The sequence below is a fragment of the Microtus pennsylvanicus genome, chromosome 10 (assembly GCF_037038515.1).
Source record: "Microtus pennsylvanicus isolate mMicPen1 chromosome 10, mMicPen1.hap1, whole genome shotgun sequence".
Taxonomy (NCBI): domain Eukaryota; kingdom Metazoa; phylum Chordata; class Mammalia; order Rodentia; family Cricetidae; genus Microtus; species Microtus pennsylvanicus.
Window position 1 is genome coordinate 47,798,981 of NC_134588.1, and position 15,944 is coordinate 47,814,924.

The 15,944-nt window shown below is 42.2% G+C and overlaps 2 protein-coding genes across 10 annotated transcripts in view; both read right to left on the reverse strand.

Moving 5' to 3' along the window:
* The window catches only part of Cacna1e (calcium voltage-gated channel subunit alpha1 E), a 470,658-nt gene that overhangs the window by 322,427 nt on the left and 132,287 nt on the right, over positions 1-15,944 (reverse strand). The window lies entirely within an intron of this gene.
* LOC142858260 (small ribosomal subunit protein bS18m-like) lies at positions 733-1,211 on the reverse strand. Of its 3 annotated transcripts, none has more exons than XM_075987439.1 (2): positions 1,064-1,211; positions 733-979 (listed from the first exon to the last, which is right to left on the reverse strand). In XM_075987439.1, exons 1-2 carry the CDS (start codon positions 1,207-1,209, stop codon positions 784-786), a joined length of 342 nt encoding a protein of 113 aa, XP_075843554.1. In that variant the 5' UTR covers positions 1,210-1,211; the 3' UTR covers positions 733-783. The 3 variants fall into 3 exon arrangements, with proteins under 3 accessions (XP_075843554.1, XP_075843556.1, XP_075843555.1); XM_075987441.1 differs by having other exon boundaries at positions 891-921; XM_075987440.1 differs by having other exon boundaries at positions 891-924; positions 983-1,211.

Genomic DNA, 15,944 nt, shown 5'->3' on the forward strand with positions numbered 1-15,944 from the left:
TTGCTGACTCTTGTCACTAGATGCTAGGTGACAGGACCGTCTCCTCGGTTGTGACATTTAAAGACATCCACCCTTGATTGAGACCACCAATGTAATGAAATGAATTTTTCATGGTCCCAGGATTGGCATCCTAACCAGCCACCAAGTAACCAAGAGATGGAGAGTCCCAGCCGACCTCACTCCTTGCATTTCCTCCCTAACATACGGGAAGTCACAGTCTTTGGGAATTGGAGTGAACTCAGAGCTGTGATCTGGTTTTCAGATGGACTCATAGCCCCGTAAAGGATTCTATACCTCAAGATGGAAGAGAAATAAGAAAACTCCCTCATCATACATCCCAAAGAGATAAGAAAAGGGATTCCTGGTTAATGTAATGAAGCATGAAAGACAACAGAAAATGACTCAAAATATATCTGACAGGAGAGAAGAGAGGGATATAGAACTTGAAGAGTACAGGACAGATTTTCCAATAATAATGAAAGAAAGATACATACCATTGGAGTCAATAATTGTCGTGAGTTCTAAGTAGGATGAATAGAAATAAGTCCAACCTATATGGAACCAAGAAAACTATGAAAAGATCCAAAAGAATAAAGGAAAAAATCTTAAAAGCATCCTGACAGGAGACAGATTACTCAGAAGAAACAGCATCTAAATGATCAACTGTAACAAGAGGCCAGAATGTAAACAAATAACACATATTCAAAACGTATTGAAAACTCTCAGCTAAACTTTTTTTTGACATGTTCACTTCCAGGTTTATTGGCAGTAACTTCACACAGTTTATTCCCGGTACCTGATGTTACACACTTTAGGGTCTTTGAGATATGCCCGATCCTTGTATGTAACTGGCATAAACCCCATTTTCTGAGCTCTCTTGATGGCTTTCGTTATTTCTTTTTGTTTCTTCCCACAAAGACCTGTTGTGTGCCTTCCGTAAATGCATCTGGTAAATGGAGAGATGAACTTGGACAAAAGCTGTACATCCTTATAATCCACACGTTTCTCACACAAGATACACCTCCTAAGGGGCTCCTTATAGGAGTTTTCCATTGGGATTGGCAGGTCCTCGTTGCTGGCTACCTGTTTATCCTGTGCACAACATCTTCTCCACAGCACCGCGTGAGCTCTGCTATCGGCGAGGCAGACTGCAGCTGTGGTCAAGCTTTTCCTCCCTACGTCACTGCACACAGCAACCAGAGCCGTCATGATTCTTCGCCCTTCCTCTTCCTTTTCCCTCAGCTAAACTTTTATTCAAAATTTGTGTTGAAATAAATACTTTTACCGAAAAAATAATAAGAGATTATCATTCCAGTTCAGATCAGGTAGGTGTATAAAATATTCCTCAAGAAGGAAATATTAATGGAAGAAAGGAATGACATCAAAAAATGTCATGACCAGGTAAGATGCTGGTAAATATGAAGACCAATTTTAAATATATCTATATCAATATATAATGTATGAGTACACACACGAAATGGAGCTTAATTACTGGACAATAGTGGCACAGTGGTCAGAGGTGATGTGTTGCTCAGAAGGAGCCCCTACTTGAAATCAAAACATATTTTCCAAGTTCAGTATCACTTGACTGGGATATCCACTAAAACTCTAGATTTTTTGAAATTGAAATGCCAGTCCATGTAACAAATAAAGAAAAATAAATTAAAGGCACATGGATTATAAAAGGAATAGCGGCTAGGCGGATAGCTCAATGGGTAAGATACTTGCTGAACAAGTATGGGTGTCCTCAAATCCCCAGAACCTATGTAAAAAGTCAAACATGGTTGGTTACACCCCATAACTTCAGCATTGTGGGAAGTGGAGATAGGGGGACTACTGAGGGTTTCTGACTTGATGGTCGAACTTAAGCTTCAGTGGCAGGACTTGATGTCCTCCTCTGCCATCCCTCCCCCGGCTCTCTCATACACACACACATACTCTCACACACATGTTTATACATACTTTTTAAAAAGCCATTCCAAGTAATAAGAAAGCTCTAGAAGGATGCTGAAGACCAACGTACAAAAATACAAGTTCTAATACATCTCCAACAAAGAATCAGAAAATACACTTATTAAAAGATGCCACGCAGATTCTTGCCAGGTTGGTGGTGCACACCTTTAATCCTAGCATCCAGGAGGCAGAGGCAGGTGAATTTCTGTGAGTCTTAAGACAGCCTAGTCTATATAGTGAGTTTTAGGACAGCCAGCGCTACATAGTAAGACCCTGTCTCAAACAAATAAACAAACAAACAAATGCCATGTAGAAGCTGCAAAACCATATGGCACCTAAAAGCAAATCTACTAAAATCTGTAAGGGAAGTAGGAGGAGATAATTTAAGCGATGTCACAGAAGCTCTAAGCTAAAAACTGAATCATATTCAGAGATGGAGAAGCTAAGAGCTGAAACATGACAGTCCTCCCCCAAATTAGCCAATAAGGCTGCTCAATTCCAATCAAACCAAAGAGTGACAAAAAGATTCTAAAAGCCAAGCAATGACCAAAGTTTCAGTCACCAAGACTATCGGCAGGGGCATAGAGAGAATTTATCCTAAACATATCCAATCCATATTTTTATAAAAATTTAAGTAGTAAAACATGGGTAGAGGGGATATGCAGACCTGTATAGGCTAAATAATGGCAGAAATGGCAGGAAACAATTACCTCATCACTAAATGTTGGTCAAAGGACTAAGCAAAGGGTGGGCTTGAGAGAGTCAAAGTAGAGCCTACCTCACACTGAACACAAAAATTAATTCCAGACAAAAGAGGCAAATGTGAGAAGCAAAACCGTAAAACCTTTTTTAAAAATGCAAATGACTTCTTTTTAATATCAGCGTGAAGAAGGAATTTTTAAATGAGACACAATAAACAAAACTCATAATGGCAAAAGCAGATAAATCTTAACCACTAAAATAAACAGCTTGTATGACAAAAAGCACCATTGGCAGAGTGGAAAAGACAAGTGTGGGGGAGAGAAAGTACCACCTACAAGTCATGTCTAGAACACATGTAATTCTCACAAATCATAAGAAAAACATAAACCACCTTCTAGAAATACATAAGCAAAGCATATGAATCCTTAATTCACATTAGAAGAAATTCATACAGCCAATTAACTTCTATTAATTGCTCAATTCTATCAGTAAACAAAGTTCAGTTCATATAATAATTGGATTCCACTTCACTCCCATCAAGCTGGCACATTTTAATAATGATAATCATCTCAGTTGTTGGCAATATGTGGAAATGGGAGCTCTGAACTTGGTGGAATACAATGGCAGCCACTCACGCTACAAAGCAATGTGACACCAAAGCTGAAAATGTACATTCCCAAACTCAGTCCTTGTGCTGTTAGAACCTCCTGTAGAGAAAAACCCCACACTGTGCCCAAAGAAATGTAAACAAGGCCAATCCTTTTAACATTATCTGTAGTGACAGAAAGGGGAAGTCAGTGTCACCAGTACTGGAGGAAATAGAGTAAGTTAGGAGCAGCAATGTATCTGTACAGCAGTGCATCGTGCAGAGTAAGATGATGCGATGCTGCCAGTAAATATTTAAAGTAAATGTTCACTTTGCATCAAAAAGACACATCCCATGTATCATTTACTTAAAACTCACAAGGAAACTCGCATATATATATATATATATATATATATATATATATATATATATGTGCAGCAAAATTACAAAAATGCACATAGTAAGAAAATAGCAGTTTCAGAGAACTAGATATATATGCATTTATAATGTTTTATTCCTTTAAGATGGGAAAGAGATAAAGCAAGAATGAAAAATACTATCTACCTAATCTTGGTAGTAAATACATAGGTGTCCCATCTTTCCATATTAAATATTTGAAAGATAATTATGATAAGAAGGAATTCTGAAGAAACTAATTGAGGTTCCCAGAATTGAAAAGACAACTCTAGCTACTGCTGGTGGAAATAGAATTACTACACACATACCTGAAGAAGATCAGTGAGTTTATCTCAGGAGTCATAAATACATTTACAGCCTGAGCTTCCAAATTTTCAGCTTTGAGAATCTTTCCTCATAAGATCTCCAGACTTGTTCACGAAGATGTTTTTATAAAGTGGTTATTAGACTGATATTTGAATGTTTTAAAAAAACAGGATTTTTTTATTGTTGTACTAAGCAAATGACAATGAAGAAGTGGCTAACAGACTGTAACAGTCACACAACAGAAAGTTTACGATTATGGAAAGTCTTATGGCCAAATAATACTCAATGATAAAGGACACACTCACAATGCATTAGTAACCTGTGAAGGGAGTTACATAGCAAGATGTGCACATCATAGCCCCCACTTTGGATACTGAAATATTTGGTTGTATGTTTGTGAGTGTGTATATGTGTAGACAGAGGGAGAGGAACCTAGAAGAATATTTCTCAAAGTTAATGATTTATGGGACTAAAGGTCATTTTAATTTTCTTCTACATGCTTCTAGATCTTCTACAATAAACTAAAGAATTTTGTACTTTCAAAACAAAATTAAATATAAGATGGTGTGGTGGTTTGAATGTTTATGGCCCCCATGGACTCATGTATTTGAATGCTTGGCCCATAGGGAGTGGCACTATTAGGAGGTGTGGCCTTGTTGGAGGAAGAGTGTCACTGTGAAAATGGGCTTTGAGGTCTCCTGTATGTGCAAGCCACATCCAGTGTGGCTGACCCCTTCTGCTGCTTGCAGATCAACTTGTAGAACTCTCAGCTCCCTCTCCAGCAGCATCCCCGCCTATATGCTGTCATGCCCCATGATGATAACGGACTAAACCTTGGAAACTGAAGCCACCCCAAATTTGATGTTTTCCTTTATAGAGTTGCCATGGCCATGGTGTCTCTTCACAGTAATAGAAACCCCAACTGAGGTAGATGGGTCCAGTAGTTCACGTAAGCCACCCTCAGAGACCAATGCTTGTTCTGCAAGAGCTGGTGTTACTTGTATTTGAGTAAGTGAAGACAGCACCAAAAGAGACTGTCCTACAGTCTGACTGAAAGATGGGAAGACAGAGTTGGCTGAAGTATTAGAACCTTCCATCTATACAATAGTCTGAACAACACTATCTCAAACTATGTCATAAAAGTGCCATCAGAGTATGCATGGGTGGCGGCTGCTCTAAGTCTCTCAAAATGACAGGCTCAATTCCAGACTCCTGAATGACTCCACAGGAATGTTTTGCGCAGTTACTTAACGGCATAAATTCTAGAATCCACAGGCTTAAGCCTCGAAGGCAGTCAGCTAAACAAGGGCCAAGATTGAGAACACTTCAGTCAGCTGCCATTGAACTTCACCTTTCGACAGTTTGATCAATTATGGGTGCAGGAAAAGAGCAGAAGAGCAAGAGTCGGGCTCTTTCCACACTAACGTAATTGGATTCTCAGGAGATCTCCAGTAAGATGGTGGTATTAGCCCCTTACTGTAAATAAGAGACTAAGACCCAGACTAGACACCTAGGAACTCGTTGAGTTGGAATTGAAACTCGGGACTTTTGGAACCCATTACCCAGTCTGTTCTCATTAAGCTAAATGCCTCTTCATTAGTGGTAGCCGTAATTCTTTCCATGTATGAAATACTACTCTAAGAGCAAATGAATTAAACAGGTAAAAGCAAAAGACTCCTGTGCCCTAAGCAAGAGCAGGATCCTAGGTATTTTCCTCTTCAGGGGCACTAATTTGAGTAAGTCTGGGGTCACTGTGAAGCTCTCCAGTTGTCCCCAGCAGTGTTCCCAATGGCAGAGCCTTGCTATGATCAACAGATGAAAAGGGACCATGGCAAATTTGAATTGGGTTCCTACTGAACCACACAGTAAATTCCCGGTTGCTATGTAGAGGCGAGGCACCACTGAGAGCAACCAGGCCCTCAAACCAGCACCTTTCTCAGCGCAGCTCTGCCTTAACCCTCACCACAGACATGCACACTCATGACCTCCAGAGGTCCTGCTCCCATTGGGACCACCCCGCATCTCTTGACTAAACTATGCATTGGCCTTTCCACTGCTCAATTGCTCCTCTTTGGCCTGCTCTCTCGACTCTTCAGGGATCTTTTTTAAAAAGTACAACTGATCATACATTCCCTAGATTAAACCTTCCTTAATTCTCAGAATATGATATAAATTTGTCTAGTGTCAGTTGGTTGCTGCATCTCTGGGTTAGCGACGCAGTGGTAGTGGGGGGCAAAGGCTGGGATGCTTTTCTTAAGGCGTACCATTACATGGAAGCAAAAGTGAGGGAGAGGAGAAAGCAGAGGAGGAAGAAAAGCTGGGAGAAGGTGTGTGAACCAGTGAGCCATTGCGTAAAGATAAGTGCACCCCAGAGCAGTCCACCAGAGTACCCAGAATTCACTCAGACCTCCCATTGATCAAAATGTTCTTACACAGAGAGTTAATCCCTCCAACCTCACACTGCTCAAGGAGATCCTGATATTTCATGGGTTAATGTCAAAACAGGAGCTCCGAGGTAAAAACTAACTATTCCTAGATGTGTTGACTGAATGGGTAGTGGGTAGATAAATAAATGATTTAATTGGAAATCCAAAATGAAGAATGAAAACATCTCAAGGCACTAAAAACACAAGACCACTCCCTGCACAACCGTGTGGTCAAGACTCCCTACAAAGATGGTCTTCCAATAGAGAAGCTATCTCAAGACCCCTTGCCTCCTCACAGCAACTTTGAAAGTCTCAGTCAGGCAGCTGAGATTACAATTACAATTTTCCCATTTTTAGCCCTCTAGGGGAAGACCGGTGGAAGAGGAAGAAGAAAGTCTTCTCCAGCTGTCACCTCCCACAGCTCCACAGCTAATGCTTCAGGTAAATATTAGCTCCCACTGGAGCTGGAGGATACCAAGGCTAGAGGCAGAAAGATGCGGAGAGGGGGGACTATGCACTTCTGTTAGCTTAGCACCTTCCTGGCAGCGGGAAGCTGACTGAGTAAGCAAAGCATGAGCTCTCAACTCCAGCACATAAATAAGCTCAAATCTATTTCCTGCTCACAGTTGCCTGTGAGGAAGCCTAAGGAAGGATGACTAATACCCTTGGTCCATTCCCTCTTTTTGCCTTAGCACCTCTCAGCGCTGGAGACAAAGACTCGATTCCTCTAAAGACAAGGAGGCATCTGGGAAGGATGTGAAGCCACCACACAGAGGGTGGGGTTTGAGGACCAAAGGAAATACCTAAGGTCATCAAACACTTGACTGAATATGAGATCCTTTCCCTCACCCATGTGCTGTTGACCCATAGCAAGACATGATTCAATCCAGGAGGCGAGGGTATCCAGCCCACATGTAAATACATGTCCTCTGGGTCCTTGCATTCTCTTACCTTATCCCCCAAACCCCTGGCCTTCTGTCACTTGCCTGTCCTCATTACATTAATTTCCAGCCTTCATGTGCTGTGGAACTCCTCTGTTTCCACATCACCATCATGGGCTGCAGCACTAATGTGGTCTCTTGGTCAGGAGTTCTTGGTGACTCGATGCAAGCCTGCTCCTTCTCCAACCTCCCCATTCTTTCCCTCACCATCCCTCCCTCTCGATTTCTGGTCTCAGCAATGAAAGGCAAGGGTCTGAGGGGTGTTTGAGAACTAGAGATGCATTGTTGCATGTCACATGTGGAGATTAAACCCAGATGAGAGTGACGTGTGATGTGGAAGGCCGAACCTGGAGGACAATGTTGGCTTGGTCATTGATTGCAGCATGCCTTGGTTAACTCAAGCGAATCAGAGACCCACTCATGTTGTCGTAAGAACAGGGTGGATAGATTTCTAGTAGTCCTCCAGAATTCCCCTGCCATCTACGCAGACCCCTAATCTCATTCCCAAAGCTCTTCTCACATTATTCTTAAGAAAAGCTCCCATGACCTCAGTTTGTCGGGTCCTTCTCAGCCCTTGTCAGTGGTCATCCTTATCTTCAGAGATTTCCCTGAGGATGCCACTCTGTAATAGTTTCTCCTCCTTTGATCCCTGGCATGTCCATGAGTGCTTTTCTTAGTTCTGTGTGTTAGGCAACATAATATAGCCAACTTTTTAAGGGCTTCTGGGAATAATCTTAATGATAATAATCTTAGAAAATTTTTTAAAACATGCTCACACACATACACATATAAATGTAGACTTATAAAATAATCACTTTTTTATTTCACAGCATGCCAGGAAAATGTTGATATCAAGAGGCACAAACCCATAAGTTAGCAGTTAGGGGATAACAGCTAGAGAGTCCTCTTTTGACATTTAATTATACAGTGCTTTGCATCTCTGTGCTGTTTTCTCTTGTGATGTTTACTGAGCGTCCCAACTTTGCATGTCTTCTCTTAAAGCTAGACAGTACATCCGTTCAGGTCAGGCTGTGTCTTACATTTCCTCGTCCGCCTCCACAGAACATAAAGCCTTGTGCACATGGAATCACTGCTGAGAAAGCCTCAGGTCAGAGTACAAAAATGCATATGTGTGTGGTGGAGGAAGCTGATCAGAGCAGAGGGGTGAGGGGATGGAGCACATTCCCATTCTCTCCACTTGATACGTTCACGCTGTGAACTCTTGGATGTTGCTGATCAAGCATATTTATCTATGATATAGCAGTTCAGTCCACAATGCCACAAAAGCATTTGTTCCTGAATTTCCCAAAATCCATAAATTGTCACGTATTTTTAGAGCAACTCTGTGGGAAAGGAACATAATATTGGGAGTTGGGCTGTATTCCCTGCTTTGCTATTGGGGTGTCATTTGACCTCTTATAGAGCTTAGCTGCTGTTCTGCCAAATATCTTTATTTTAGATTTATTATCTGGACCTTTCTAACTCAGAGTGCTATAATCTTTGCATTTTCTGTCAGGATGTGAATAGCAATAACATATTCCTGACTCCACTGCTTATCACTGTCTTCCCCTTGATTCTAGAAATTTGTATCCGCGAGTGGCTCCCATAGTTTTGAATTTCAAGTACAAGCCAAACTTCAAAAAGTTAAGAACCATGATTTCCTTTGAGGAGGACCCTTTGTCCACCATACAATGTAGCTCCCAGTCTACACAGTATAGTTTGCCTACTATTTATGAGAAAGAAGGATACTGTATGCTAACGACTATAGTCTTCAGACTTAGATCCCACTAAGGATCCAATGGAGTCAGAGTCAAAATAATGAAGTGGTATTTAATGAGTCCCAAACTCTTTTTCTTCTGGTCTAATCAACCCCTTTGCACTGCGTGAAAAGCAAGGCAAGATCAACTGAGCAACAGTAGATAAACAGTAGAGAAAGGATGTGAACTCAGGCCTCTGGCTACAGAGCCTGCAGTCCCACAGGAACGAGCTGACAGGTGAGCTCGTCCAGGGCGATGCCTCTCACAGCTCGCATCTGTCCGGGGCCAAGGGATCAGGAATTACTGGTGATGAAAAACAGTTTCAAAAATATACAATTGAAATGTCTTAAGTTTGTCCTAGCTGAGAACTCCCCTGAGTCCAGAGCTCACCATCATCACCCGTACCCACATCTGGGCCTTGATTGAAGAGTACCTCAGTTCCAACTCATCAGCTTCCTGCTCTCTGTCTCCAGCCTGATTATACCATCAACCCTCACACGTCTGTGTAAGATATTAAAGGACCACCTGGCTGCTGTCACAACATCACTGTTCTCATCCAGAACTTTGAAACAGACTAATTACTTCAATCCATCCTCAGCACTTTCTCCATCCAATTCTCCATACCTCTTGCCCTACTTAAATACATGCAGTCAAGTTGTCTTAGTGAGGGTTTCTATTGCTGTGAAAAGACACCATGACCATGGCAACTCTTATAAGGAAAACAGGTAATTGAAGGGGTGGCTTACAGTTTCAGAGGTTTAGTTCACTATCATCAGGCAGGGAGCATGGCAGCATGCAGAGATGGTACTGACTACATCTTGATCAGAAGGCAACAGGAAGTAGACTGTGACATGGGGCAATATCTTGAGCACAGGAAACCTTAAAGCCTGCCCCCTGCTATGACACACTTCCTCCAACAAGGCCATACCTACTCCAACAAAGCCATGCCTCCTAATAGTGCCACTCCCCATGAGCTTATGGGGGCTCCACATAAGTTCATACTCCACTCACCACATCCCAGTCCCTGGCCCCCATAAGTTTAAAAAATATCATATGCACTTATTCTAACTTCAAAAGTCCCCATGGTCTATCACAGTCTCAACAACAATATTTAAAAGCCCAAAGTTCAAAGTTTCTTCTGAGATCCATACAATCTCTTAACTGTGATCCCCTATAAAATCAAAATCAAAAAACAGATTACATACTTCCTACATATAATAGCACAGTATATACATTACTATTCCAAAATGGAGGGAAGGGAGCATAGTGAAGAAACACTGAACCAAAATAAGGCTGAAAACCAGCTGAGCAAACTCCAAACTCTGCATCTCCATGTCTGATGTCATAACACCCTTCAGATCTCCAAGTCTTTGTTAACACACTTCTTTCTCTTGGGCTGGTTCCACACCATGTCAGCAGCTCTTTTACGACTCTGGCATCTCCAACTCTTGGTTTCTCCAAGGCAATTCAGGTTCCAACTTCATAGCTTCATGCAATGGCCTCTATTTGGGGACATGCCTGCCCCCAGTAGCTTTCCTTAGTCTTGGGGGTAAATTCAATAGCCCCTTTCTTCTAGCCTTAACTTCAGAACCACATGGCTGAAGCTGCCATGTTCTGCTGTTTGCTGGGGCTGGAACATGGCCACTTTGTTCCATTCCATCTTCACCAGCTTTCTGTCCTTCACTGCCTAGGCTTGGCTGGTCTGAAACTGGATCTGCAGACCAGGCTGACCTCAAACTCAGAGGTCCACCAGCCTCTGTTTCTGAAGCACTGGGATGAAAGGTGTGCCCCACCACACCTGGCTCTAAGTAAGCTTTTTTCGTTTCTTTTCACAAGTTGGAAGCTCGCCTGGGTGGGATCTTGCCCTGAAGTCACCACTCCTTTTATTCCATTTGTTGATCTGTTTATCTCCTTGAACAGAGAGAACTTAACTCCATTCCACTTCCTGATGCTTTTTCTCCTCAAAATTTACATTTTGTAATTTACCCTGCTCAGCTTGGTCTTTTTAATTATAAATCGTCATTAGAATTATTACTAATAACGATAATAACAGAGTCTATACTAGGCTGCTTTTAGATTTCCTTTGCCAACAGAATTAATCCAAAACTCTTCACTTTAGCCTCAGGCAGACTCTTTGGACTAGGGCAAAAAGCAGCCACTTTCCCCACCAAATTATAGAAGAATGATCACTAGGCAACATACTAAAATTTTTCTACTCTGAAACTTCTTGAGGTAGCCCCTTACAGTTCATCAAATCGTACTCAGCACCACTGTCTTCCATGCTCCTACCAATGTTGTGGTCCATTAAACAGCACTTACAGTATTCTACTGCTTTCCTAACCCAAAGTACCAAAGTCCAAATTCCTCCAAATAAAATATCCCACTCCTGGTACCAAATTCTGTCTTAGTTCAGGTTTCTTGCTGTGAAGAAGCACCATCACAACTCTTATAAAGGAGAACATTTAATTGGGGTGGCTCGTTTATAGTTCAGAGGTTCAGTCCATTATCATCATGGTGGGGATTATGGTGGTATGTAGGTACACATGGTTTTGAATCATAAGGCAACAGGAAGTGAACTGTCTGTCACATTGAGAAAAGCTTGAGGAAAAAAACCTTCAAAGTCTGCTCCTACAGTGACATACTTCCTCCAACAAGCCATACCTTCTTCAACAAGGTCACACCTCCTAATAGTGCCAGTCCTTTTGGGATTATGGGGGCCAATTGCATTCAAACTACCACAGACTCCAAAGAAATCTTTGAGAAAAGGGATTATTTCTTAAATTCTTTGTGTCCATTACAGAATCTAGAATTGGTACTTGATAAATATTTTTTAAAAAAGGAAAATGGCTTTGGCCCATGCTACACACACTATGAAGTTGTCACAAACTTCTAGGCAGTTCTCAGAAATGGAAACCACAAACGTAGTAAGCCTTAATTTCACTAGATAATTAGGAATTAAAATGATTTATTTGGCTTCAGGGTCCTTTCTTTTTATGCCCTAATTTATATTTGCTGGAACATCAAAGCAAACTACAGCCTTTTAGAAATAATTTAATGGAAAAAGGATTGCATTAATGAAGGCACAATTCCTGAGGACAAGGGCATTGTTATCCAAATGCTTGAAATACACTGGCTTCAGGAAAATAGTGCCACAAAGTGTCCAACACAAGTCCATCAACAAGTGAAGACACTAAAACTGTCCTCTTAGTGGTCATAGGGGCAGCAACAATGGGTGACTGGGAAAGAATCCAAGCTGGTAAAATTTTATATCTACTCCTATAATGTTAGGAGTACCAGGAATACAGTAGGAGGGGCTGGGCACAGAGATCGAGGGTATACCGCAGAGGAAGAAGAAGCGTAGGTCACAGGACCAGCATCAGAATGGGAAAGAAGAGTTGTCTTGACAGATCTGAATGTGGTTCTGGAGACGAATGCAAACCATCCTCAGAAGACAGTTGGGGACAGGCCTCCTAGAGACAGGAGAGTGTAGGTTTGTATGCTGACAACTGCTTCCTGGGGAAACCAGTCCCAAGGAAGGCTTCAAGAAAATTTCAGTTCACTGCCACAGCTCCTGGAGGTCCCCTGAATACCTCCTATTTTTCCCTGTTATCCACAATCCAAAGCTTCCCTGAAAGGCCCAGGGAACACAGTTTGCGAAACACTGATGAAGTGTGGAAGAGCCATATTTTAAAGGCTGGCTCCATAATAATTATTTAATTTTGAATTTATCTCAATCATCAGTAACTTATCTCTTCAATACACTCTAATGTGCATGCTAAATGAATGATATGAGATCATAAGTATCACAGGCCTTTGTAAACTGTAAACTACCATAAACAAACACTTCTATTAAAATCCTACCTACTTATTCAAGAGCTTAAGCTATGAAAGAGAAATGCAAAAGTCAGTTCTGGTCCCATCTAAGGTGCAATATTTTCTGTGGAGAATCCCAATGAAGGCAAATTGATTTATTAAGGCCCTTGATAGGCCATAACCACCAGGTTGGAGGACATCTTTCTTCCGTGAGAACCCCAGGCTGAACTAGGGAAGATGTGGCCCCTTTACTGTATGTATTAATCCTTAATCAGTCTTCTCAGAAACCTCATGCCTTTCTAAGGGACAGGATTAACCTGTCTACCCCAATTAGGTTGCACGTTCCTGGAAGGCACTAACATGTCACACTTCGGTGCTGTCCTTAGCTCTGGGGGTTGATCTTGTTGTCTCATGCCCTGCTTAAAATGGTTCATCTTCGCACTCGCTGTAAAGTCAAGTTCAAAGTCTTTAGCACTGGACTTTTTCTCCTTACCCTATGCTTTCTTCCCAGTAACTCTGTTGCATGCCCCGGCTTTCATCTTTAGGCTTATGGCTCTTGAGTAGAGGACTCCTGGTCGTGGCTTCTATTATTCCAGGGCTCTTGCCTTTTTCCAGATACCCGCAGGACACTTAACCGTCCTCAAGAGGAGATGCTAAAATTTTGAATTGGCATGGCAAGAATAATAACCAAGTAAAACTGGAGACCTCCTTCTGTGTGCACATTAATCGTTTGGTTTCTAGGTCTTAGGAGGTCCTAGAAACTAGTTGGGGCATGTAAGTCAGTGGATAACAGCATGAACGAGGCTTCTCTGTTCAGAGATTATTCAGGATCATAACCCAAGCCCTATAAGTGATACCAACTTTTTTTTGGTTTTTTGAGACAGGGTTTCTCTGTGGTTTTGGAACCTGTCCTGGAACTAGCTCTTGTAGACTAGGCTGGTCTCGAACTCACAGAGATCTGCCTGCCTCTGCCTCCCGAGTGCTGGGATTAAAGGCATGCGCCACCACCGCCCGGCTAGTCTTTTGTATCTTAAACACCCTTCATTCAGCACAACCATACTTCACCCAACCCTGCCACACCTGTACTGCCATTACGTCTCTGTAGCAATGAATGGTTTTACTCTAACCTGGCCAGCCGCCCAAGTTAGGAAATTGGGTCTTCTGGTTGTCATCTCTTTATCCTCTCAATTCAGTCACTTCCCACATCCTGTCCTGGGTAATTCCTACATATCTCTAATGTTCTCGTTTTTTCCCCAGTCTGTAAGTCACTTCCTATATCACTGCCGCAGTGGGTAACCCCTGACTCTGGTGCTGCCTCCCCTAAGACACTCTCTGAAACTCAGCTAACATAGACTTCTCTAAAGACAATTAAATCAGACAGCTAGTCTATAAGTTCTTGGCAGCTCTGTAATTCCTGGAAGCGAGAGCACCAGCTTCTTTGCTTGGTCTATGTATCTAGTGGTTTTAGTTCCTGCAAATCTAATCTCTCTCCCTCACCATTTTATAATATTAACATCTCTCCAATTCATACCCAGAATCTGCTTTGAGGTCTCTCATGTGCTGAAATCTGTCTAGCCTGTGAGCATTTGCCCGTGCTTTCTAGTCTGTCCAGAGCTATGGTTCTTTTTCACTTCCTGAAACCCCTATAGACACACACAGACATAGACACACACACACAGACATACACACACACACACTCACTCACTCCTTTCCCATAGCTCTCCAGTTTGTACGCATGTTCCTTTCATAAGGAAGGTTTTCCTGGTTATCCACTGGAAAGACGGTGCTGAGTTCCCTCTCCCATACTCTTGCAACACCCTGCGCCTTCCTGCTGCTTAGATCCATGGTAACGCTATGTTGCATTAGCCTTTTGTAGAGGCTTGTCGTCTTTTGTCTTGGAACACCAAGGTAGATTTTTAATCAATGCTTCCTGAAGTGAAATAAAGGCACCTGGAGGCCAGTACCCACAAAGGTGATTTGTCTTGTAGGAATTAATTATGCAATAGGCAGAGGTCCCAGGTCTCTTCTGGGCCTCCACCCTCTTAAATAGAAACAAAAGAAATCAACACCACTTCAAACAACACTTCTGACTCTTCCTGCAGAACCAAAGGGTGATAAGACATTAGGATAGACACTATAAAGCCTCAGCAGCCATAGCCAAAAAGCAAGTTAGCTGCTTGTGATCCTGGTACATCAGGGTCAATTTAATCAATGTGCAAAGGCAAATTTATGGTGGGCTGTCAGGCTGTCAGAGCAATACCAAAATTGGAATGAAAAATCAAGAACATCAAAGCAGGACAGAAGCTGATCACATTATTTAAAAGTGTATGCATGATCCCACATATATGTATATATAAAACCAAAATAACAAGCTCCTCCGTGAGTTGTTACTGTGACAGGCTTCTTAGGGACGGAACTGAATGTCTCTCAACATTTTTCTAATTGAAGCACAAACCAAATATCTCTGGCATGGAAATGTCAGCTGCCAAATAAAGTGCCACAGCCTGGGTAGTCTATTCAGATCCAACCAGCCACATCACCAAGAACTCGGCAAAAACACTATAGGGATGGCTTTGCAGACGTCCTGCCAGAAGTCACACCAAGCCATCGCTGCATTTGCCCCACCTTCTCTCCTAGTATGCCCACATTCCCGGAAGCTTTCCGTCTGCAGATTTCCTCCAGTTCTGACCCAGCTGTCTCGGCTGCTCTAGGACTCTCAGTTATAATCAACTACGACAGCAGGAGCTGCTAGCCACAGAACAACTTCCCCCTCAGAGTCCCAAGCAACTGAGCTGAGAACAGGGGAGGGGCATGGACAATCCTTCTATTGTTGGTCCACCTTGGCTACTCAGTAAGGATAATGCTTTGTTTGGGTCTTGAATGTCTCCCAAAGGCCTGTGTGTTAAAGGTTTGAGCCCCAACTTAGTGTTTTTGGAGGTGACAGAACCTTTAAGAGTTGAGGCCTAATTGAAAGAAGTTTGATCATTGGGAATAAGGCCTTGAAGGTGATTGTGAGAAACCCCTGCTAGGTCTCTTTCTGTTT